This window comes from Atractosteus spatula, chromosome 18 (assembly GCF_055471065.1).
Source record: "Atractosteus spatula isolate fAtrSpa1 chromosome 18, fAtrSpa1.hap1, whole genome shotgun sequence".
Taxonomy (NCBI): domain Eukaryota; kingdom Metazoa; phylum Chordata; class Actinopteri; order Semionotiformes; family Lepisosteidae; genus Atractosteus; species Atractosteus spatula.
This window is the reverse complement of record NC_142723.1, coordinates 15,603,143-15,627,670: the sequence shown is the minus strand read 5'-3', so window position 1 is coordinate 15,627,670 and position 24,528 is coordinate 15,603,143. Positions and strand designations below refer to the sequence as shown.

At 47.4% G+C, this 24,528-nt stretch overlaps 1 protein-coding gene across 6 annotated transcripts in view; it reads right to left on the bottom strand.

Moving 5' to 3' along the window:
* Positions 1-959: 959 nt before the first annotated feature.
* The window catches only part of abca3b (ATP binding cassette subfamily A member 3b), a 58,857-nt gene continuing 35,288 nt past the window's right edge, over positions 960-24,528 (bottom strand). For all 6 annotated transcript variants that reach the window (XM_088936298.1, XM_088936297.1, XM_088936300.1 and 3 more), the window contains 17 exons: positions 24,043-24,253; positions 23,048-23,198; positions 20,187-20,285; positions 17,936-18,134; positions 16,637-16,943; positions 16,099-16,369; positions 15,171-15,375; positions 14,423-14,642; positions 14,155-14,313; positions 12,501-12,673; positions 11,269-11,403; positions 10,291-10,485; positions 9,573-9,760; positions 8,096-8,266; positions 6,984-7,174; positions 6,665-6,738; positions 960-6,311 (listed from right to left, as the gene is read on the bottom strand). In XM_088936298.1, the coding sequence (XP_088792424.1) occupies positions 6,180-6,311; positions 6,665-6,738; positions 6,984-7,174; positions 8,096-8,266; positions 9,573-9,760; positions 10,291-10,485; positions 11,269-11,403; positions 12,501-12,673; positions 14,155-14,313; positions 14,423-14,642; positions 15,171-15,375; positions 16,099-16,369; positions 16,637-16,943; positions 17,936-18,134; positions 20,187-20,285; positions 23,048-23,198; positions 24,043-24,253 (3,081 nt within the window). In that variant the 3' untranslated portion in view covers positions 960-6,179. The remainder of the gene's footprint in view (positions 6,312-6,664; positions 6,739-6,983; positions 7,175-8,095; positions 8,267-9,572; positions 9,761-10,290; positions 10,486-11,268; positions 11,404-12,500; positions 12,674-14,154; positions 14,314-14,422; positions 14,643-15,170; positions 15,376-16,098; positions 16,370-16,636; positions 16,944-17,935; positions 18,135-20,186; positions 20,286-23,047; positions 23,199-24,042; positions 24,254-24,528) is intronic.

The following is a 24,528-nucleotide window of genomic DNA, read 5'->3' as shown; positions in this document are numbered from 1 at the left end:
TTAGAATAAAAATGTAAAAGGTGTCTTTTTCACAGACCGTGGCGTCATCTTTACGAAAACGCACAACTATAAAAGCACAATGGGAATGAACTATCAAACTACGCCGCCTTAACCCATCTCAACTTTGTAAATGAGAAACCTTGTCTCTTTGAAATTAAACCTAAAATTAGTCGAAAATTGTAGACTTCTAAAAACATTTGTCATGAGAGATTCGACCAGTTGTAATTTTCAGAACGTAACTCATTTATACAATACCCCCATCGTCCCTTGATTTCTGAACTTTATTCGTTCCTCAAAAACTATAAAGTGAAAACTCGTATAGGGAAAAACGAAATTCAATTTATAAATAAAAACTTCATACTGTTCCCCGAGGTCTAGAAAATCACCACTTTTACTCTAACGGAGCACTTAATAATTGTCGAAAAAAGAACATTATTGTTTGTTTCTGTTAATAAATCTATTTACACCAGACCAGTAGTAAACAAATACACCATTTCAATGCTTGAAAATTCCAAGAACAATGAAGTCTTAGGACAGACTACAACAATGCCGTCATCTTTTCGACTACAGAGCAAAAATTGGTAAACCAAGTGTTCAATAATCGATGGGTGGATGGTGTGTACTATGCGTGTGTACCTTAACTTGTACCTTAACATGACTGAAATAGCCTTTATATTCAGGTTATGCCCACATCCTGAGAAAACTGGGCACGAGTGTCGGTAATTATTGAATAAACAAGCTATGCAAAGTGAGGCACTTAGGACTCTGATGGTGCCAATTACAAAAAACGGTAAATATTGACAGAAGCTCTCCCCTTACAGTATGTCTAACCCCTGCTGTTGAAATTTGCCGCTCATTTATAATGTGCAATGGGAAATTCACCTGCAACTGCTGTCAGTGTCCACTAAACTACTGGCACAAGGGAGCCGGTGAAAATTCTTGTAGCGCCACGATTCTGATTTGCATAAAGCCATTTTAATTTTAAAAAATTACAGTAGACAAGGTTAGTTCAATAGTACAGTACATTAGTTTGCAACATAATTCCCTTATATAGTACATAGCTTGTTTCATTACCATAAATAGTTCAAGTTTCTTGATTCTGCACAATGCAATCAGTTTTCTAGACACAGCTCTGCTGATGTCCAGTGTCCCTTTATACACAGAAAATCGCACCTGTGATCAAATGGATGGATATTCCCACAAAGCCACATAAACAACCTCTCTAGGATTTAATTTTTTAACTGCACTGCCCTGTCGAATATTGTATTGGACATCGTCACTGAGAAATAGATTGGTTTGGGTACAAATGGCAATGAGAGCGATAGGAACTTAGATAACACAGTTATCTGTGTAACTGTGTAACACAGACAACCTGTACAGAAAATCATCAATCAGTAACTCAGTGAAGGCAGTCATCCACTTTTCTTTTCTCTCATACAGACATTTGGTCTCTTCTCTCTTAAATGACATCCCTGCACGTAAATAAACACGTTTTCATGCGCATATTCAACTGAGCGGAAATATTTTCCATACCAAAGGGATAAATGATCAAAATTGATTTTGTTTGCAACAGTGATATCAATGTATTATTTTACAAGACATGTTTTGGGACACGTACTACAGCTGGGGCCACATTTCCTGTTCTGCGATACGGGTTCTTAGTATCTGAGGCTCAAGTCTGTTTTTTCAAGGTGAGCAGTAAAACATTCTCACTGAAGCCAAGTTACTGCTGTCCCTGTTCACAGGCCTGAGGGTCTGCACACTATCATCCCAGACATTTTACACATTATAACCTACCTTCTACAACCCTCTGCATTCAAGGTTCATAAAAAGGTAAATGGCAATCAATTATCAAATTTTAATCACAAGGTGAACACATTATTCAGAAGTTGGACTAAACAGGATTTTAAGATTAAGAATTTACACAGAGGTTTTAATGCATCCCTTGGGCATTACAAATTACATGTACAAAATATATATTCATAAGTTAAAATCAGACCAAAATAAAAAAAAGGAAACATAAAAAGAGCAAAGTTACAAACATTACTTGTGCAAAAAAAGATGTCCTACTTATTAAAGAACACACACACGTCTGTCACTGCAGTCTGTGCACACAGCTATTATTTCATGTCCTTTTGTCTGTGCAAGTTTCATAGTGGTGCAAATTGGATTAGATTGCTGCTGGATTCAATTAATTCAACTGAAACCTTTAGTACTTAACGCTAATTCATCCTAGTGTTAAATCTACATTTAAAACTGGTGAATAACAGCTCTAAATGAAGGATGCCAAACCAGTTCTTTTGCCTGTAACTACTTCTGCAAGGTGGATGAGTTATAGGCAGACAACTATGCTACTGGAAATGAAATCATCATTGAAACATGAGGCAGAGGACACTGGGTGATATCATGTGGTTGATATTACGTCGAACTGCATTTAAAATAGAGAACAGAAGGTATAATTTTACACTTTACACAAACAGGGTGTGGATTAGGCTACCCAAACCGACACCCTGGATTTAAAAAAAAACCCAGCTGGATGAGATCCTTGAACTATGATGAGCTGAACCGAATGGCTGGGAATCCCTAGGGGGTTTTACAGCAACTTCGAAGGAAAGAGCTCAACAGACACTCACGCACTCTTCGACACGTCCACTGGAGGGCGTACAAACGCATAGTCTGGTTCTGTTTTGCAAGTGGCTTCCATTTTCTCGAAACGTCCGAAAGCTGCTCTGGTGGGCCGATCGTTCTACGAGCCGAGGGCGGCCCTAGAGACAAAACCCCCCCACCGGCCAAAACTCGGAACAAGTGCAATCAGATCTGCAGCCAGCAGGGCGCCTTGTAACTCCGACTGCGGCTCCCTCAGATTACAGGTAGACAGCCCTGGCCATGAAGAGCCAGAATCTGAAACGTTCAACGGGTCACCCTTAAGTCAGCAATTTGAGAATGCTTTTGTTTCGATCGAGTTAGTAAATGAATTGGACGGCCCATCTGGCAACTTAGTGAGCCATAGGGGAGCTGGCATTTTAATTTCAAGTACCCAAACCTGTTAAAATTAAAATCAGATGCCAAGATGGTCTAATGTCATGTGTTCCAAGTCTAAACAAACTGATGATATAATGATGACATACAGTATACAAGCTGCTGGATGGTGGATCTCCAGGACCAGGGATGGCCATCCTTGCTCTAGATTACACCCTTCATGAATCTCATCTGTGCTGTAAGCCCAAACACCTTTAGCCTATTCAAAACAGCAAGTCTCATGTCCCAGCTGCACAGCATTTGTTTTTAAAGGATCAGTAAAAAAAACTCTGTAGTAAGATTTTTTTTTGACCTGTCATAAAAAAAAAAATTCTGTCGGTGTCTTTTAAATTCTCAGTAGTGCACGAGCCACCCTGCAATGAGTGATCATTCAGCCAGCCTGACAGGTCATAAAAAAAAATTCACGTCAGGATCAATAAAGTCTTATCTATTTCATGCCCTATTTCAAAAGAAGTTCAGCAGGTCATTCCGTGAGGACTCGCCACATTCCAGAGCTGGAACGTGTACCATTAATCTGCATTGCACTCTGATAAGCATACATTTGAAATTGAATTAAATTCGTCTTCTGTAGGTGCCCTTTAAATTCTCAGTAGCGCACGAGCCAGCCTGACAGGTCATAAAACACATGGGTTTGGAACAGGAGACATTGGTGACCAATCCCTCAGCAGGAAAACTGCCTCTAGCATCTGCAGCCATTGGCTCATATCTGTAACAGAAAATTCCAGAGATTCCCAAAGAGCCGGAGAGATTAGCCACGTGCCTTAGGAAAGGTTGTGTGTTACGTTTCGCAGAGTCCTCTCCACTTGCAGGCAAAGAATATCTCCTGTGACCTGTTGGGCACCTTGAGGCTTGCAGTGACATCAGTGCGAGATATACCACTCCTCCAATCAGCATTTAGATCTCCCGTAAGGCACCATGGAGCTTACAGTGTGTCAAAAAATGAAAGGCTCTGACGGGTGGGCGTGACAGAGGAGCATGTCTGTAGGTCCTCATTCTTTCAGTGCAATGCAATTCAATGCAATTTAAAAGAAAACATTTTTGCAGAAAAAGTCATAGCTTCTTTGCACAGTCATAACAGAATTCCCACTAACACATTAAAATATGATCCTTTAAATATTCCCTTATTTATCACAATTAGTCCCTTCATATACATGGTGTATGACACCATCTTGAATAACAAGCTGTGTGCTGCATGCTGGGATTCCTAGTTCTCCTCTTTCCCTTTTTCAGCTTTATGGAATCTGTGCTCCTAACGTCACACATCTGACTTTAAAGTGGCCAGAAGAATAAAAAGAACTGTACATCGCTGTTTGTCAAGCTCTCCAGAAAACGCATTAGGCTGCCGACGTTAATCGTGTTATAACTGAACAAAAGAAAAGCAGGAGTAGTAAACAAGGCAGTTAAGTAAAATGCTGAATCTAGGGTGTGGCTAAGACACCAACTTAAAATTTTGCCATTTGGTCTCCAATTCTGCATTCTGCATCCTGCGTTGTTATGAGAAAGATGCTATTTGCATTGAACGTTGCAAGAAAAAAAAATCATAAACTTTCACACTGGAACGCACAGACTGTGGAAACAATCAGGGGACTACTTGGTCCTACCAGCTTGGTCCTCTGAAGGAGCAGTGTCTGCTTATCAGCATTACTGTGGCTTGAAGAGCTCGGTCAGTAGAATATGTCAATCATTAGTGGACGGCACAGAGACGGCTGTGAAACAAACAAGACCTGTTTACAGAATTCTAGCAGGGGTGGGGGGGTCAGAAAAACAGCAGTCGTTTCACTCACACCCTGAAGTTCAGAAAAACCTAACACCTGGAAACCTGACGAAAGTACCCTGGGCAATTCCAGACAGGCTGCACTTGGGAATCAGCCGCTTTCAGGAGATGAAATGGATGGAATGTCAGTGATTTAAAGCAAGACCTTCTCACAAAAGATATTCCCAGGACACAGCGCAGACCTCATACACAAAGACTAGGAAATGCCATTGAGTATAGGGTCCAGACGTCCACCCCACCAGGTTCTCTCCTGGTTACTGTGGCTTTAACAGTTTTAACAGCTGCAGAGAGAGCAGGACCAGTTACCCACTCAGCTACATCATAGAAAGGGGGGGCGATTTCAGAATCTTTTCACAGTTACAATCAGCGACGCACTGGTGTTGCATGTCTCAACCAGCCCCTTGTGAAAACAGATTGTAAAATATGCACCACGTTTCTACCGATTCAAATTTCAGTAAGTACGAGATTTTATTTTTCCGAAGAAAGCCCAATGAACATCTCTAAGAAGGTTTTTTTTGGCTTCGTTTTCTAGCAGGCACCTACACTTTCCTTTCTCATGCTTTGCAACTGGAAACATATTTGAATGTAGTCATGCAATTCTATTTCAGATATAACTACAATGCCTAAGGTACTTATCGTTCTTTAAATATTTTCTGCGTTTGTACTATTTACATTTCAGACATTTTGAAAGAAAAAGCTACTTTGTGCTGACATGCAAACGTGGACGACACCACAAAAACATTCTTAGAGATTTGCTATGTGAACTCCATGCACATCGTTCTTCTGACTTTAACATTACCTTCTTTCATTTTAGAAGTGCTGACCTACGATTCCAGCCACAGTAACACCTTGTAGCATGGCACGTTTGGGTGATTCTGCAGAAAAGGCCGTTTCACTCCAAGTTACAAATCCAGGGTAACTGGCATTTTCATCTTCCAACAGTTAAAACCACAGTAAGAACCAGGTGGAACCAAGAAATAAAAAATAAAAAAACATTACACACAAACAACACATAGACCCTGACTGTCACACAATTATAGGCGTTAGTGTCAGTCCCTTTTTTAGAGTCACAAGAGGTCCTTAAACTGAAGGTGCAACAATACAATTCATACTTGGTGTACAAGGAGGTGCAAGTCTCAAAACATACTGCAGGGTCCTTTGTCAAGTACGTTTTGGACACAAAGTCTAAAGAAAGCAGGCATCTTGCTACTGCAGGCTGCTTCCAGCACTGTGGTCTTTTCCTGGTGTAGACTGGGCGGTGGTGAAGGCCAGTGTGTGGGAAGGTAGACCTGAGGAGGGTGTAGCTGCCTCGTGCGCCCCCAGCAGGAGTGTCACGGCCTTCTTCACAGTAGGGGGCTCAGCTGTCTTATTTCCTACTGCTCTCCAAGCAGTGCTGGAACTGGGCAAAGCTTAGGAAGACCTGCTCCAGAGAAATCTGGCTCACACAGTAGTCCTCAATCCCATACTTCTCTTTGGCAGCTTCCAGGGTTCCAAACACCTAGACAATCAAAGAGCTGGATTAAAGAGTACACTGGGTTCCAAAGCTGCATAACAAAATAAGGGTCTCACAAGAACATAAGGTTTTATGATCTTGGACCAGCTGCATGCCCATCAACAACAACTTGCATTTAACAGCTGTAGAGAAAGCAGACCCAGAACGGAGTTCTCTGGGATTTTTGATACGGCACGGAGAAGGGACTACATCGATTCAATTCCCACGCCATTTGAGAATATTTCACAAACTCCAAAACTACGGCAATGGTGCGGGAGATGCCTCATCACCAGGTGAAAGGGGAGACGGGGATGAAAATGAAGCAGCAGGAAGAGGGGCAGGACAGAGAAAAGTACTACCTGTGCCCAGGTGAGGCTCTTGTCAGTCAGGTGATAATGGACCATGCCCTGGTGCTCATCCTTCAGCATGCTCCCTGGCAATGAGAGCACCGCGGTGATCAGACAGAAACACTCCAGACCCCGGGACCAGCCGCGACCTTCGAGGGCCACACTGTCTTCTGGTCCTTCATCGCGCTAAGTCTCTTAGCGTCTTCTCAGCACTCAAAGTGCTTAAAGGAAACTTCAGTAGCTGCGTTATTAAGATTCTATATAACCACCCCTTGGCACGAGACAGGTGCGACCTGTGCCCCATGAGCCGTTCGCCCCGTTCTCCGCTCACCTGGGAAGGTGCTCTCAATGAAGTCCTTGAAAGGCTGCAGGTCGGTCTCCTCAAACTCCACCCTCACCTTGGCCAGGAGGGTGTAGCCGCTGCCAAACTTGCTCTTGAGGTGCTGGGGGCTCCCCAGGCATTTGAACTGGCCATTGACCATCACAGCCAGCCGGGTGCACAGCGCCTCGCATTCCTCCATACTGCAGCACAGCAGTTCAAGGGAAGGGTTAGACACACCGGGTACACACACGGCCATAGCAGCCAGGAACATACCACACGTCTGCAAGAAGACCTTCATCTGTCTGGTTATGCCACTACTAATGAAATAAAATCAGTCTTGAACCACACCTTTCAAATCCCAAAGCCCTTTAACAAGCTTTAATGTATTAGAGATTTAACCAGTGGGGGGGGAAATTAAAAACACCACAAGAAAAAAGTCAATTACAGGATTTTCTAAAAAGACATTAAGCAGCTGCTAAAACATACTAAATCACATTACAACATTTTGCATTAGATTTGCAAAAGGCCAAAGACTTCCAAAACCCTGTAAAGACTGAAAACCTGGAATTGCCTAAGCAAGCCTGAGAATAAATGTTAAGAAAATGAATCCCTATCATGTTCATGCTACGCATTTACTAAAATACTTTATGTGGCTGGTGCAACTGTCACGTGTCTTTTAAGTAACAAGTTCCAGGATACAATAATGAATGCATTCTCGCACTAAATCTACATGATATGCACTGTGCTATCTTTATTATTCTTATAAGAACCAGAGGAGGTAAATGAAAACGTATCGATAAGTTTTTACCATTTTATGGCCCGAATTTTTCTTTTTGCATAAAAAGAAGAATGTTTTGTAGGCTATACAGGAGCCAGTATTCACATCTGGCTCCGTGGGAGACAAACTCTAGCTTGATTCTGCTGTCTGAGGTCACTGCTCACAGAAAATCTCCTCCTCCTCCTCTTCGAAGTCCAGATTCAGAGTTCGTAGACCTTTTCAGTGCAAACAGGGCTGAAGTAGGAATTCAGGGCACCCGATCGACCGATCAGTGATTCTAGTAAAGAATAACCAGCAGGAGGACCACAGAGTTCAGATGGCAGAGCAGAGGAGAGGGATGTACCTGTGAGAGGTGATGATGATGGCTTTCCCTGATTCTCGCGTCCTGGTTACCGCATCCCACAGCAGTCGCCTAGCAACGGGGTCCATCCCCGTGGAGGGCTCGTCCAGGAAGATGACGGGTGGCCCCCCGATTAGAGCCATCCCCGCACTCAGCTTTCTTTTATTCCCCCCGCTGACAGAGGGAGGGAGAGGAATGCATCAGTCTCGCCAGCAGTCCGCAAGATCCACGATGCTTCTGGGCTGTTAGGGAGCTGTGTGAAATTGCCCCCCTTACAAACAGCACAAATGGTGTGCTCTGTTTGTGCCTCGAAAGTAGCATTTGCGCTGTTTTCTTTCCTGAAATATAGCGCCCTTTTTTCAGGGAAGTGACTTTATTCAATCCCCCCTAGAACAGCGCAGGAGACCTAAACCAGTCTCATTCGCTTGTCCTGGTCTGTGCTGTTGGAAGTAGTGTCTGAGGAAATTTTGCCCTCGAGATATAGCTCCTTCTTTTTCCAGGGTGACACGTGACTTATGTCACCATCGTGGGGAGCTTGCGGACATCACACCCCAAAAAAGAAGGAGCTAGCACTCTACAATGAAAGCAGCACAAATGCCACGTTCAAAGGCACTAAGCAGCACAAACAAATGTTGTGGGTTTCACTGCGCTGTTTGTAGGGGGACCAACTCCACTGAGCTAAATCTGGGGTACTTGTTCCAACTCACTAAAAACAGGTAAATGAATTCAGACCCAATAAAAACCAGAACACTGTGAATCACTAGTAAGTGGTGTCCTCATTTTAAAACTGAAAAAAACATCAACACAAGCTGAAAGAGTGAAATGGCTGAAAAATAGGTTACAAACGAGAGGAGATCATCTGGCTTGTCTGGCCTGTTTAGAATTTAGGAGCCGATTGATCCAAGGATCTCATCCAGCAGTTTCCTGAAGGAAGCCAGGAATTGGCTATAACTTTGCCGCTTGTTCCAGTCTCCTACCCACCCTTTGTGTAAAGAAATTCATCCTGCACTCGGCTTTATATGGAATCCTGCATAGTCTCCACTTGTGTTCTCAGATTTGTGTTCTTGTGTTCCGTCTGAATAAATGTTCCTCTGTTGCTTTGTTGGTGTCTTTGAGGATTTTGAATAAGAGTAGGAGGTCCCCTTGTATCCTCCTCTGTCAGACTAAAGAGGTGAAGTTCCTTCAAAGTGTCAATTTGGGACATTCGTTTGAGCTCAGGAATATTTCTGGATGCTCTTCTCTGGACTGACTGCAGAGAAGCAATAACTTTTCTACAAGGTGGTGACCAAAACTGCACACACATTTCTAAATCAGGCCCTGTCAGTGCGTTCTACAGTTATTACAGTCCTTGATCTCAGTTCTACACTTTGAAATATACAGGGCACTAGAAAATGAAAGAATGGCGGGATGAACTGTACATCCTAACTCGAGGCGCAGGGTCTCCAACAGCTGTGCTCTCTGCTCCGGGGTTGAGCTGTACCTGTAGTTGCGGACCAGCTTGTCGGCGTGTGGCTCCAGCAGGAGGGATCGCAGCACGTTCTCCACGCAGCCCGCCACGTACTTCTCCGGGATCCCCCGCAGGCGTGCGTACATGTTCAGCGTTTCCCGTCCCGTCATGTGGTCCAAGAGGGCGTCAAACTGGGGGCAGTAGCCAATCCGCTGCTGCACCTGCGGGAGAAGATAGGTCCCATGGCGGATTTAATGGGGAAGTGCCGAGCGGTGTCCTTAACGTTGTTCCCCTAAAAGGCACATCTCCCCTCCTTTTGGCTCATACACGGTGTGAGAGTGTAGTCAGTTCAGACAATGCAGCTTCTTGTCTGGACTACATTTCCCAGAATGCTACAGGGGAATGACCTGCTTCCCTTGGTCACCTGACCGATTGTCGTGCACCAGCTGGTCAGGTGGCCAAGGGCAGTAGGTCATTCCCCATAACATTCTGGGAGAGAAGGAAGCCATGGACTGACCAACTGACTGATAAATAGTGGGTTTAAAACGTTGAAGATGTGATTTTGAGAAGAGTCTGTTAGGAGAAAAATATACATGTACATAAATGTAAATATATTTTAAAAAGAGATTCCAAAATTTCAAGTGAAGGTGAAACTCATACACGTTCCACAGTCTTGGGTCAAACTTGATCCACTCACACAAATAAAGAATCTAACTCCAAACATACAGCAGAAGCTGACTTCCCACCACACCTTCTTGATATCCCTCAGGATGCTGTAGCCATCGATGTAGGCATCTCCACTGGTCACGGTCTCGTCCCCGGTCAGCATCTTGAAGGTCGTGGTCTTTCCGGCTCCGTTGAAGCCCAGCAGCCCGAAGCACTCCCCCTTCCCGACTGCCAGGGACAGGCGGTCAACGGCCAGCAAGGTCTCCCCGCTGCTGTAGACCTGAGAGGAAGACGAGAGCCCGTTTCACACCACCACGGATCCAGACGACTCGCCAACCGGCAAACTATCTTAAAAAAACATGAAGCATTTTCTGCCTGGGTAACTGCTGGTATAACGGCTGCTGTTTCTCTAACTTTTAGACCAGAACATAGGAAAAAGCATTTTACTGAATGCTTTGATACCTGACTTCATGAGGTAAGAGCATTAAGAAAGATCACGAATGAGGACAGGCTTAATTGGGTAATCAACAGTAACACAGCTGGTTCCCAGCAGCCTGATGTCACAAGAATCCTTCCCCGTTCACTTCTTGAAGAAAGGATGGGTATGAGCTTCAACAACACGGCTGGGATGCTTGGTCCAGACTCCCGCCACAAGTCTCTGTGTACTTCCTTTGCTTTCTACTTGCGTCTTCTAGTTTGATTTGGCTGATGATGTGGAAGTCCTTTGGGATTTTTACGTACTTGGATCGAATCCCCTTTGGTTTTTGCACGACCAAACACATCCTTTTACCCCTCTTAAGAGATTCCCTTAAGACCAGGAATTAAGGTAGTCGCCCGTCATGGGTCTGATTCTGAGCAACATGTAATTTTTCGAAACGTGGCAGCCAAAATAGTAAACGGTACTCTACATGAGGTCTTATTAATACACTGGGCAGTTTGAGCATTCCTTTCCTCGACTTGGATTCAACCATTTTTACCAGCCTACTTACCAGAACGATGCCAGCTGTCACGAGCTGCTGGCACAGCTCCGTCAAGTGCTCCCATGGGAAGCGGCTACCCTTACCTTGCTCAGCTCCTGCAGGACCAGAGGGCTTCCCATCATGGACTCCACGGCAGGCTGGCATTCCAGCACGCGCTTCCTCTCCTCCGCCACGTCCCTGTCCTCCGGCACCAGGGCGGCCTCGCTCGTCATGGGCACCTGCAGCCGAGCCAAGTCCCCGCGGAAACCAGGAAGCGTTACGTACAGCAGAATACCCACATGGACTGTTCCCGAAGCCCCGCTAGACATCTGGTTTTACAGCTCGAGCTTTTCGGAGTCATTCCAATTTTAATGAAATTAAAGCAATTAAGGCAAAAGCTGAGCTGGAGTGCCGCCGATAGGATTCGGGGTTTGCAAAAGGCGCAGGAGCTGACCGATCAGAGATCCGTGTGAGTTTAGCTTCAATTTAAGCCCTGAACCCAAGACCACCGCTGTCTATGCTCACAAAGTTATCACACACTGTTTGTGGGGGCGTCATTCCAGGCTGAAATTGCCTCTGGAGGCAACATGACACCTGGGAGTACTGCAAGATTAAATGTATTGTGGGGTCACAGGCTGACTCATTAGGGTAAAATACAACACCCAGAGCGCAGAAAAAAAAAGTTAGAAACTGCACTCTTGACAACAGTAACTGTAGTTAATTCCGAACTGGGTTCCTATGTTACTGGGGTATCCTGGCTATGCTATAGACCTGCAACCTCCTGAACACCTGCGGAATGGGGCATTTGTATATGAAAACATCTGTCCTTCTGCTGACACTTCTTACGTCAGGCGGCTGACGTGCCTGTCTGCTCCTGGAATTCAAGCTTGTTGTGTGTGTGAGTGCGTACACCTAATTGTAAGCCTTACATCAGTGAGGAGCACAGTGCTTGGCTCAACAATGCTTAAAAATTCTACATGCAATTTTAGTCCCAAGCCCTTTTTAAGAGCATGCAGGGGTCACAATCCCTTAATAAAAGCTTCTCATAAATATGCCGGGATTGTCCAGTTGACCCCATACACCCTTTAGATATATGCCAGCTGTATGCACCAGCATCTTCATCAGGGCCTCCAGGGTGCATGTGGCCAAGCTTCATGCAGAGGCCTTTCAGGTCTAGCGTTCAGGCCTGCTGATTATTGTGCTTGGTGTTTTGTCCCTGCCGCACACCACGGCCACTTGTGTTGATGTGGCACTGCGCCGCCCCTAAACGGATCCCCAGCTTGGGGGGCAGGCGTCGGAGACTTCCTCAGCACACGCGGGAGAGGACGGCACTCACTTTCTTGTGCCTCCTGAAGAGGGCGCCGCAGAGCCGGCAGAGAGTGCGGAACCAATGCAGCTCGATGACGAAGAGGAGAACGAGGAAGACGGCGCCCTGTGAAGACATGGCCACTAGGAACCGTCCCACCCCAGGTGCTGCCCAGTCGAAGTAGTTCTCCCGATAGGTGAGATCTGCAAAACAAAGAAGGCACTGGCCTTTACCCAAGAACACCGCCGCTACCCGTGATACATCTGTATTCATCACTGATATTATGTTTTCCACGGCTGAGCTCGGTTTAATTTTCAAACCAAGCTTGTTGTGTTTTCAGTCTGGAACATCCCAAATTCCAAGTTCGTTTCAAACCTAACATGAACGGACACCGCTGAGCGTCCACCTACTGAACTTGTCGATTTTGTATACAGTACTTATACAATTATGATGCATTGAACAACAGAGTAGTATGGTATGTAAATGTGAAGGTGTTCTCTTGTTATGGTAAAAGCTGAACTATTTCTCTAAACCAGATAATACATTTTTATAAAACCTTCATTGATTAGTGGGCTCTATTTCGTAACCTTTCATCAATGTCTCCTAAATCACGATCTGATGTGTACAGAATAAAAGGATTCCGAAGCCGAAGCTGGCCTCACGTCACTCAGGTGAAGCCGATTAGTGAAAAGCCCCTCTCGAGCAAAGACAACCAGTTTATACAACCTGGCCTACAAAGATCTCCGTCGCCTTGCAGCAGGGAGCTGGATCAGCCCTGTTGATCAGCGCAACAGTCAACGGCCAGATCGCACTTTCTCTGACATCCTTTTCTGTGACAGTGGATTGATGGGCCGCGGCTTATTTTCACAACGGGTAGATTAGGGCATCCCAGCCTCGGCCCTGGAGAGCTGGTCTGCCTGCCTGCAAATCCCTCCTGAAACCCAGTGAACCCAGCTACTCAGGGTTTAAATCTTCTCATTGATTTAACTGGAGTAATTCAGCAGCTTCTGGACTGTGGACAGCTTCTGGCAGCAGAGTGAAGTGGTTTATCAAACAGTATTAGCATAGAAAATGGAAAAATGTTTCAGGTACTAGAAGGACTCAGGATAAATATATCTCCAGGGCTTGATGGCATCTTACCAATTATGTTCAAGGGAAAAAGAGATGTTCAGAAGCCACAGACACAACTCTTCCAGCAGACACCAAAGTCTGACTTCTATTATACATAAGATTATGGAAAAAATGATTAAAAATTGAGGATCACCTATATTGAAATACTGTAACATTACAGGGGATTATCAACATGAATCTAGAAAAGGTAGGTCTTGCCTAACCAGCTTGTTAGAGATCTCTGTAAAGGAACAATAGGAATGAACTCATGAGCATATGATATTTAGATTTTCAGAAGGCATTTTGATAAAGCTTTTTATAAAAGACTAATTCTCTAATTATACATGACTGGCATTCAGGGAAATGCATATGCTTGAATTGGTCAATTAACTCTCTGTCAAAAGGTAAAAGTTCAAACCGGGGAGATTAAATTAGTGGAGTACCACAGGGACCTGTACTAGGACCACATGTGACTCTGGAATACAGTCTACTAGGCGGTGGATTTCAATCAGACAAAACGACATTCAGAAGCAGTCACAGGACAGAAAACAGACCCCGGGTTCTCTATACTTACTGTACATTCGACAAATTGCTTCACTCAAGCTGCTGGAAGGGCAGAACTTCAGCAGCTCATAGTTCTGGTAGAACTCGCTAAACGCCATGCCCAGGCAGTAGTTAGGGAAGACCAGGAAGACTTTGTCAAGAATCTTGGAGAGGTCTACAAGCTTGAGTTCTGGAGCGGGGGGGGAGGAGGGGGAGGAACAAAACAGGAAACTCTTAATACAGAGCGCCGCGGGCTGGCTTCACGACGGACGACGGCGACAGCAGGCGCCAGCCCTCACCAGGGATGGCCATGATTGTGACGGTGAGGAAGGTGGCGGTGCCGCTGATCATGTTGAAGATGGTGAGGCGGGTGTAGGCTGTGGCCGCCGTGGAGAAGAGGAAGCTCAGCAGGTACATCAGGGGGATGACGGCCCAGCCGTACAGCATCAGGATCAGCATGACGTCCACGAGGTGCGTGTCCTGAGTGAAGGCCTGCACGCCGAAGGCCCTGAACACCACCTGCGTGCACACACGCACACACACACAGACATGGGGGAGACCCGCTTGAGACGCAAGAACTCAACTGGCTCTGAAAGTAAAACCAGAACGTGGGTGAATTCAGGTCTCGGGTGAGCAGAACATTCCAGGGAGCCCGCAAAACCAGAAATCCTTAATTTAGCGTTTTCCCTGAGTTCAGGTCTGGTGCAGTATGCTCTCCGTACATTTTGTCCTCCCAATTATCTTTCGTAAGTCATAACCGGAGCAGAAAAATGGGAAATCGGACTGAGAAGCTACATCTTTGAGGGCACTAGGCTACCTAAATGTAAAACAAGAGAAGAAAAGGAGCACCAAGGCGCAGCCGTTGTCGGGGCTTCTGGGCTTGTAACTGGAAGGAGGTGGGTTCCAATCCCAGGTGTGACAAGACTGGTGCACCTTTGAACAAGCTGCTTCACCTGAATTGCTCCAGTACAATACCTAGCCGGGTCAAAAGAGAGGCCGCTTTGGACTAAAGCATCGTCCACCAATGAGAAAGAGTGAAACACTGACCAGCATGAGCACGCAGGGCAGCAGGAAATTGATGAGGTCCCACAGCAGTGCAGAGAACCAGAAGTTGGACAGGTAGACACCGCTGACCTGCTGCACGTGTTTGGACTTGAGGGAGCGCTCGGTGACCAGGAGCAGAGCGAAGGTACTGGACAGGGAGGCCATGCCGTACATCAGGTTAATGGCAATGGCAAAGCCTGTCTGGCCCCTGTGGCAGAGAGAGAGAAATGCAACTTTAGAGCCTTCTAGACTTTTTACAGACTTTCAAAGATTATCCATCCCCTTTCTAACTGCTTTATCCAATACAGGGTCGTAGGGGAGCCAGAGCCTATCCCACCAAGCAACGGGTGCCAGGCGGGATACACCCTGGACGGGACGCCAGTCCATCACAGACACACACACTCTCACACCAGAGCCAATTCTGAACAGAAGCCAATTAACCTGGACTCTGGGAGGAAACGCAGTGAGACCAAACAAGTTACACGCAGACAGCACCCCAGGAATTGAACTCGGGGCCCCAGTGTTTGGGGGTCTCAATTCACAACTCACAAACCTTGCAGTCTCACATACAAATTTTAGGTTGAACAACTGAACAATTAAGGATAAACCAACTTTGGGGAAACAAAAATCGTGTCTAACGAATCAGGATTATCAGTGTGAATCTCACGAAAGGAAACAACATGAGAGTTCTGGCTTGTTAACAATTTATTCCATTTTGCACTGGTTTGGAAAAAGAAAGCATGTCTAGCATGTCTAATTTTCACTTTTTATTGTCTAAAATGTGCCCATTTTAACTGAAAGGAGAGTGAAACTGCCGAGCGACTCGGCACGCTTTAATTTTCCAACGCGGCAAGGCGCTGGCTGGCAGTGAGCCACCACAGGCGCCCCCTGGAAACGAAGGGCCGCGGCACCGGGTCCGACCGCTCCTTACTCTGTGAGCTCGTCGCGGGCGGTCTCCGAGACGTTCCGCGGCATGGGGTAGTTCCCGGCGCGGATGGACGCGTTGGGCCCCGCGATGAGCCTGTAGATGGCGTTGTCCACCAGCAGCAGCGCAGTGGGAGGGGTGTGGTAGCCCTGGTTGTTGAAGTAGGCCGTCGCCTCCACCCCGCTGGGGCCGTCCCTGACGGACGCGCCCACCACGCAGTGCTCGTTGAAGGCGCCGCCCGCGTCCTCCGCCGCCCGCAGCACGTACTCTGGCAGGCCTGCAGGGGGAGACAAACACAGCACTCAAGCACTGGGCAGAAAGGCCGAGCACCGTCCGCCCGGTCCGACACACTGCGCCAGGAGCGGCTAGAGCCGCAATCTGTCAGCAGGGTTTTAAAGGTTTTGTGAACAAGCAGCAACAGAGAAATAGAAAAAGAGCTGTTAACTGTGCACTTGCATTGCCTTGAAATAAAATTTCGATGGAGGTCAATTCCTTTCAAACCCCCAGACTGCTGTTCTTGAAGGACAACGAGCTGGGCTCTCACCGGAGACGTTTATGGCCCGGGCCTTCTCCGCCGGGAGCTGGCCCAGGTACGCCGCAGCCAGGGCCGCCGCCAGAGAGCCGGCCCCGGGTTCCAGGGCCACGGGCACAGCGGTGGGGCCGTAGAGGCTCAGGGCCAGGCGCAGCTGGGGCGAGTCCTGGGGCCCGGGGAAGGCGCGGGCCACCACCAGGGCCAGCACGGTGAAAATCAGCGGCACCAGGAACTGCGCCACCATGACCTTCCAGTTGCGCCAGCTGTACAGCGCCCTCTTCAGGAACATGGCGTAGAACTGCTGCAGGAAGAGCTTGGCCTGGCGAGGCGGGGGAGAGAGAGAGGAGCCGTCAATTCCCGAGCGCACAAAGGACTTTAACGAAGAGGTTTCAAACCTCTTTGTTGATCTAACAGCCGTATCTGCCTGAAGAACAAAGCCCGCCATCGAGCTTAAGAGTCCCACGTGCCTCAGATTCAGACATTCTCCTAAAACCAAGAAGGGCGACACTGCCCTGGTATGTGATACCAGACTGACTACTTGCCAGATGTGGCATAACAAAAGGAGAGCAGTTTTTTAATCGACTCTTTAATGGAATTCCTGCTTTTCTTTTTCACCCAAATTTTTTCGCTCTCGTGCACGTTGCTTTTGCTTCTGCTGGTGAAAACTGGCGACGAAAATTCCCACCTATCGCTGCCCGCCGGCAATGAGGGGATTTTGAGATACCTCCATTTGCGGTTTTACTCTAATTTTTACTAAAGCTGTAACTCCGAGCAAATTGGAGCCATCAGAACCCCTCAATTTCATGACAAAGTAGTGTGAAAAGCTACATTCCTGGCGGCGTACGTGTAGAGCTATACTCTCTCCCTGTTGCACGAGCGAATTTACCCCAGTCGCACGCACAGCTCTGCTCCCTAGAAGGCGGATCATCCCACCAGGCCACAAGACTGGGATCTCTGCCCCGACAGGATCCTACACTGTTCAACTTTCAGAGGGGCTGGCATCACTCCTCTAACTGTCTCAGAGTATGAGCCCCGTCACTCCGCTGCACAACCCCTCCCTGTAAATGAGCCATGTCCATTATTTTACAGACTTCTACCCTCGTCCCAGCACAGGACTCCCCTTGTACAGCGGCTTATTCCAATCAGGGTTTTAAGAGCTGCAGACTCTTAAAATTACAACCCAGCACAATTTGCTCATCTCCCTCTCCGGTGGCGTGGATTCACTTCGAAGACGGGCACTGCCACCCAGGAGGTGGCGCTCATTCCTCAGCCCCCCCCCCTGCAGTGGTTCAGCCCCGAGCGCTCTCGCACCCCCGTGTTGAGCTTGATGTTGGAGCCGTCCTCGGAGATGAGCGTCCCGCTGTCCGTGAAGTCGGTGACATCCGTCATGCCGCTCATGCTGCTGGCATCGTCCATGCTCCAGTCGTGGGACCGGCGCTCGTGCTGGTACTGCAGCGCTGGCAGCTGGATGGCCTGGATGTCTAGGCTGGAGTCGACCAGCTTCCCCACCCTGCACGGCACACACACACACAAGAAAAACACCTGGTTTACATCTACCAGGATCCTGGACCAGACTGTGGCCAAAAAGGCAGAGAAGCAATCATCAATATATATCATATCATAGCCATATCACCCTGCAACTCAAAACTGGCACCCCCCCGACACTCAGCAGGTGTGAGCCTGGCCAGTACCTGGATGGGAGACTCCTGGGAAAGCTAAGGTTGCTGCTGGAAGAGGTGCTTGTGGGGCCAGCAGGGGGCGCTCACCCTGCAGTCTATGTGGGTCCTAATGCCCCAGTATAGTGATGGGGACACTATACTGTAAAAAAGGTGAGACATAAAACCAAAGCCTTGACTCTTTGTAGTCTTTAAAAATCCCACGGCCTTTCCTCGAAAAGAGTAATTACCCTGGTGTCCTGGCCAAATTTCCCCCTGGCCTTTACCAATCATGTCCTCCTAATAATCCCCATCTACGAACTTTGTTCTCCTCTGCACTGATAGTTGGTTTGTGGTGAGAGTCCTGGTGCACTAGTGTTACTGTCGCATCATGCAGGTGGGGCTGCACACTGGTGGTGGTGGAGGGGAGACCCCATTACCTGTAAAGCGCTTTGAGTGGAGTGTCCAGAAAAGTGTAAGAAATTGTTATCAGATGGGAGAGAAGTGACATTTTCACCTATCCAAAGGCACTTGGCCAACCACAGCAGCCACAGTTAGCGTAGTGAGTTTACCCTGGTCTGTGAAAGCCCTCCAGATCTACAGCACATTACAAACTAATGGAACAAACAAACTGTTTGAACTGATATTGCTTGATCACATCTCTCCAGAAGCAAAGCAACTCCAACCCCTACAGCCAGCCCCTTCCTAAACATTAACTGCACAGGTCTGTAATTGGCGGAGTGTTCAATCGGTTCTTACACTGTTCCAGCTCTATGGCGCTGGCTGTGTCTCTCCAGTGCGAATGGAAATTCGCAGGTGAATGCAAACTAATTGAGCTGCACTCTCAGGCTACCACTCCAGAGCCACTGCAGTGTAGCGCTGATTGCTTTAAACTTCAGAAATGTCAAGGTCCACCACTCAAGTCTCTCTCATTGTGAGCCACACGGCTCCATCGTGTGCAGGTCGGTACATTATCATCTGCGCTTTCTGCTTTCTCGCCAGGGAGGAGGCCTCGCCGAGCCCCAGCACTGATTGCTCAACGAGGTAAAACGGAGCCCATGTGCATTCGTTCTTTATACAATCCTTTCCTTGCATTTCTCTGGCCGCTAATGGCAGCCCTGAGAGGAATAAGAGGGCACTCGGGGAGCTATTAACGAACTTCAACCAAAAGAGGGAAAAAAAAAGACAAACGAACACAAAAAACCCACAAGGAGCTGAAGGCCGCTGGGCCCTCTTCGCCTCTGTAGCGTTTAGCGACCGTCGGATTGCGTGACCCTCGGTGCTCAGCTTCATCACGGCTTGTGGAGAGTCGGCGCTCACTGCTGGCGCTGGCAGATACACACGAGCCTCTCCCTTCCTTCAACCCCCCCCCCACACCCCCAGGGGACCCTGCGGAAGATCCTCCCTAACCCGTCGCAGGGCTCTGGCTCCCGCTTCTTCCCAGAGTTCGGAATGGTTTTCCCGTCAGCGTCATCGCCAGTTACAAGCAACTTGCCAGGACTCCCCGTCCAGAACAAACGGACGAGAAGACCAGTTTATACTCTTCCCCGCAGCCCTCGCTATCGCAGGCGCCTGTCTAGCAGTGACTGGAGGCTTTCGAACGCGCCCTACGAGCTCGCAGAGCGCCAGTGCTTCCCAGCGGTCACCACCGGCTCTCGAGCAAACCGGGCTCGAGCCCTGCGAGACCGCACCACCTCGATCTCAAAGCTGCACTACAAAGCTGCACTACGGTTTCATTTAGAGCTCACCAAAAAGAAAAGGGAAAGGGATTACCCTGCAAAATATGACTTTTGGGTCCCAACAGTCCGCATTCTGTTGCTCGAACCCAAAAGCTTCCATGGCATTATTCACCACCTGCTAATCCTCTCTAAAAGAACTAGTGCCGGCTGATGCGCTGGGTCCAGTACCTGAGGAAAACCTCTTCCATCGTCGTGACTGAGGCCCCATAGCTGGCGATGCCCAGGCCCTCTCTGTTCAGCTCCAGCTCCGCAAACAGCAGCTCAAACCTGCAGGAAGGCAAAAGGAGAACATGGAGACGGGGAAACGTGCGCGGCCCGGCCCCAGGGGAAAGGACGTGGATGTGCGAACGGACTGCAAACTGGGAGCACGTTCCAGAAACAAGTGGATGATTCCGGCAGTTGAACTCCTGTGTGATTCCTGTCCAATCGGGACAGGAGGAACACTCTACACAAAGGGTGGCGGGGGTGTGGAACAGGCTCCCCCAGCCATGTGGTTGAAGCCGATACCCTGGGATCTTTTAAGAAACAGCTGGATGCACAAACAGGCTCAATGTGCAAAATGGCCTCCTCTGATTTGTAACCACTGTTCTAACGTTTTCCCACAACTCTCTGCTAACTAGAAGGGATCCAAATTTTCAGACTCCACCACTGTAGGAGAGGCAGATACGGCTCCCTGCTGCCCATGTTGCACATACTGTACCTGAACAGCCAAGTCTATAGACGAGGGGCTCCCAATCTCCTGGCTTTCCTTACAGCCCGTATAAATTACCTAATCGAAGCCTTAACAGACCTAGCAAGTTGCTTGAATGGAACACTTGCAAGCCTTTCTTTTACTCAGTAGCGTGAGATTTCGTTTTACTTATGAAATGCAATAGCTAAAGGGCCACCTCCATGTTCAAAAAGAGTCAACACCGGTCAGAGGAATCCTGCGATGAAACCGATTAAGGGTTCAGCTCTTTAACTGAGAAAGCTGGGCTGGAACAAAAACCGGCCGGTGTGTGAGCCTTCAGGACCAGGACTGGAAAGAGCTGCTATCGATAAAGCTTTTGTACTCAGCTTCTAAAATTAAGACATAGAAAATAAACATAGCCTCACACGGTCATTGCTTTTGGACATTAGCACTGAACTAACCTAGTTTTCCAAACGTTTTCGAGTATCACGAATTAAACGGCGGCACACTGTCTACTTGTAGCCTGCATTGGAGACCTCTGCCACGGGCAGATGTAGCAGCTACAGTCTGTAGAGTTTCCTTCGTCTGGCTCAGGACTTTTTTCATCTTCCTGCGCCCGTTATGGAATATTACTAAATGGGTTCAATGCAGGATAGTGGGCGTGCTTCAGTTTCTTTAAAGAAAATCGCCAGTTTAAAAATAACACTATTGATTTATGAGGGGGCGAAAGCAGAGTAAGAGCTCTGTGCGGTAAGGTTAGGCCTTGGTCAAGTCAGAGGAGCAATTATATACATCCAATTGATGAGTACCGAATTCTCTGCTACCGATTGGTTACGTTTTCTCGTCCAGAAATTGTGGACTAGTGTTCTATTAAAGTATGTTAAATAAGAAAGGTACTGGGAGCAGTCTAGGGAGGAGATACATAGCTTAAAGTGCTCTAAAGTGATTAAAATCCTTGAAAAGCTTTTCTGAAAAATCACATAAGCACTTCTCCAGGCTCTGCATTTTTACTCCTTTTACCGTGTATAGGGCTTGAAAGAATTGAGCTTTTATGTTTTTCCTTTCCAGAAGTTTGAACAATAAATGTTTGTACTGCAATTGAAATTGTGTAATTGTGACAAATAAAAGAATATTGTACTTCCTTTTTAAATTACTATATATGCAGCTAGTGCTTGAAAAGAAGGCAAACCAAAAAGGCCTTGTGATTACACACTTTATGAAGCATTAAGCTGCTTTACATCCACTTACACTAATTACTTTTTGATTTCTTGTAAATACAAACCACAGTTGCATAGGGCTATCTGAATTATGAAACTGGGACTATCTAAATTATGGAACAGGATGACGTTTAAACATTCTCTATATCCATCGTGTGAAGTGATCAACCTGCCAGTATATGATACACAGGAGAAAACAGTAAATCACGACACAGAGGGCAGCAGGGAAGAGAGCAGACTGAGTGGGTATTAAATGTAAGACTGAGACTGAGACCGGGGGTTTTCGCGAGAAAATAATCTGAAAATAAGAGGAGTCTGTGCTGTCGCTGCATCGGTAAAACCAAGAAGCTGTTCATTAACGTGTAATAAGATCTGAACTTATTTCCTGGGGTGTGGAAGCCCAATGCCAACGTGAAATAGAGCTCTTATGCGACCCCACAGACATCATTTGAAGGTTACTACAGACTACTAAAGTGTCACTTTCCGAGCTGTTTTTTTCCCATTCTTTTCGTAATCCGGGGAATGATTAACAAACAGCTACGGATCGGGCCAGGAGTGCTTCCCAGAGATGGGAACAGAATGAATCATGTTTACGGATAGCGGGAGCAACATCTTGGCAGTCCAGAATTAAATCCAGGGAACAGTGCAAGTCACTCAGACTGCTGCACCTCAGTAGTGATCCTGCCTAGCTGCACATCTTGGCATTATTCTTTAAAAATTGATCAAAACTGCATGTTAAAACCGAGGTCCTGACTCTCTCTCCCAGGGCGTTTCTCGAAAAGAGTAGGAGTATAACCCCGATGCCCTGGCCAAATTTCCCATTGGCCCTTACCAATCATGGCCTCCTAATAATCCCCATCTATCAATTGGCTTCATCATTCTGTTCTCCTCCCCACTAATAGCTGGTGTGTGGGGAGTGTACTGGCACACTATGGCTGCCATCACATCATCCAGGTGGTGTTGCACATTGGTGGTGGTATAGGGGATCCCCATTACCTGTAAAGTGCTTTATAAGTGTAAGCAATTATTATTATTATTATTGTTATAACACATTAAATATGTGGTAACAGCTGCATAACTTGCAGCATTTCCTTATTTGTCCTCAGGGGGGCGGTATTTTATTCGGTATTATCGATACCTACCGGCTGGTGCTTTCCTTAGGCAGGATATAGGACAGCTCGGCTCCTGCACTGCTTTCCAAGGTGGCGTTGGGCACGTACATCTTCACCAGCCGTGTGATCTCCGACACGTTGCACAGGGAGTCCTTCACTATCACCATGTGGTAGCCCGCGCCTGCAATCACAATCAACAGGGACACCACAGTCATGGAGCGCGCTGCTCGCTGGACCGGGGAGATCTCATCCCATCTTTACATCATCACGCCTGCCTTCAGCACTGAAACATTCTCCCGAACTCCCACTGCATGCATCTGCTGAAAGCCTCTACCGCTTTGCAATATTGTGTTGTGTGGCCTAGCTGGACGAGTTAAGAGCAGTCCAGAGGAGGTCATTCCTGGGCTGAACGGAACAAACTACACTGACAGGCCGAATGAACTGAACCTTTTTAAGCTTTCAACAGAAGGGACACAAGCATTTGAAATCCCAGCAGAACGCTGTAAGAATGAACAACGAAACACAGACCAGAGGGCACGAGGGGAAACTACGCAGAAACTGCGCATTTAAATCCAAGAACAGGAGGCACTCCTTTACCCAGAGGGTTGTAGGACTATGGAACAACCTACCCAGTCATGTTGGTGAAGACGAGACACTGCCTTCTTTCAGGAAACAGCCGGTTGAGCTCCTCGGATCGATTAACTACTAAACTACCAAACGGGCTGGATGGTCTGTGACCTTTCTTATGCTCTTACAACTGTGTGCTCCAGAAGTCTATTAAATCCAACCACACTTTATTCCCATGTAATTGATTTATGAGGCGGTGAAGGCAGAGTAAGAGCTCTGTGCGGTAAGGTATGAACTTGGTCAAGTCAGAGGAGCAATTACATACACCCAATTGATGAGTACCGAATTCTCTGCTACAGATTGGTTACGTTTTCTCTGGAAACTCTGGAAAATGCACAGCCGTGGGGCGCAGTGGATGCCCCAGACGGTGCGGGGAAAAGGAGGTGCCGGGCTCTTACCGTACTTGTTCTTGAGGAACAGGGGCGACCCGCAGCACTGCAGCTCCCCCTGGGCCATGATGGCGATGCGGTCGCCCAGCAGGTCGGCCTCGTCCATGAAGTGCGTGGTCAGCAGGATGGTGCGGCCCTGCTTCTGGCTCTGCAGCAGGTCCCAGGTGGCGCGGCGGGCGGAGGGGTCCATGCCCGACGTGGGCTCATCCAGCATCACCACCTGGCACGGGCGGCAGGAGGAGGCACACTGCTAAAACACCCACCCGCTGGCCAGCTGCAAACGACATCCTGCGGCCTCACTGCGGCGTTCTGGTTGCTACACATGCCCGCCTTTGACCCAGTGGTCCCGTACTATGAAGCCGAGGTTTTTCAATTTGTTTCGGGGAGGTGGGTCAAAGTTTTGGTATAATGAGGGTCTTCGTCTAGGAATGGGCTTTCAAAACTCACACAACTATTCACATCCCTGTGCGACAGTAAGAGCATATGACACAGGAG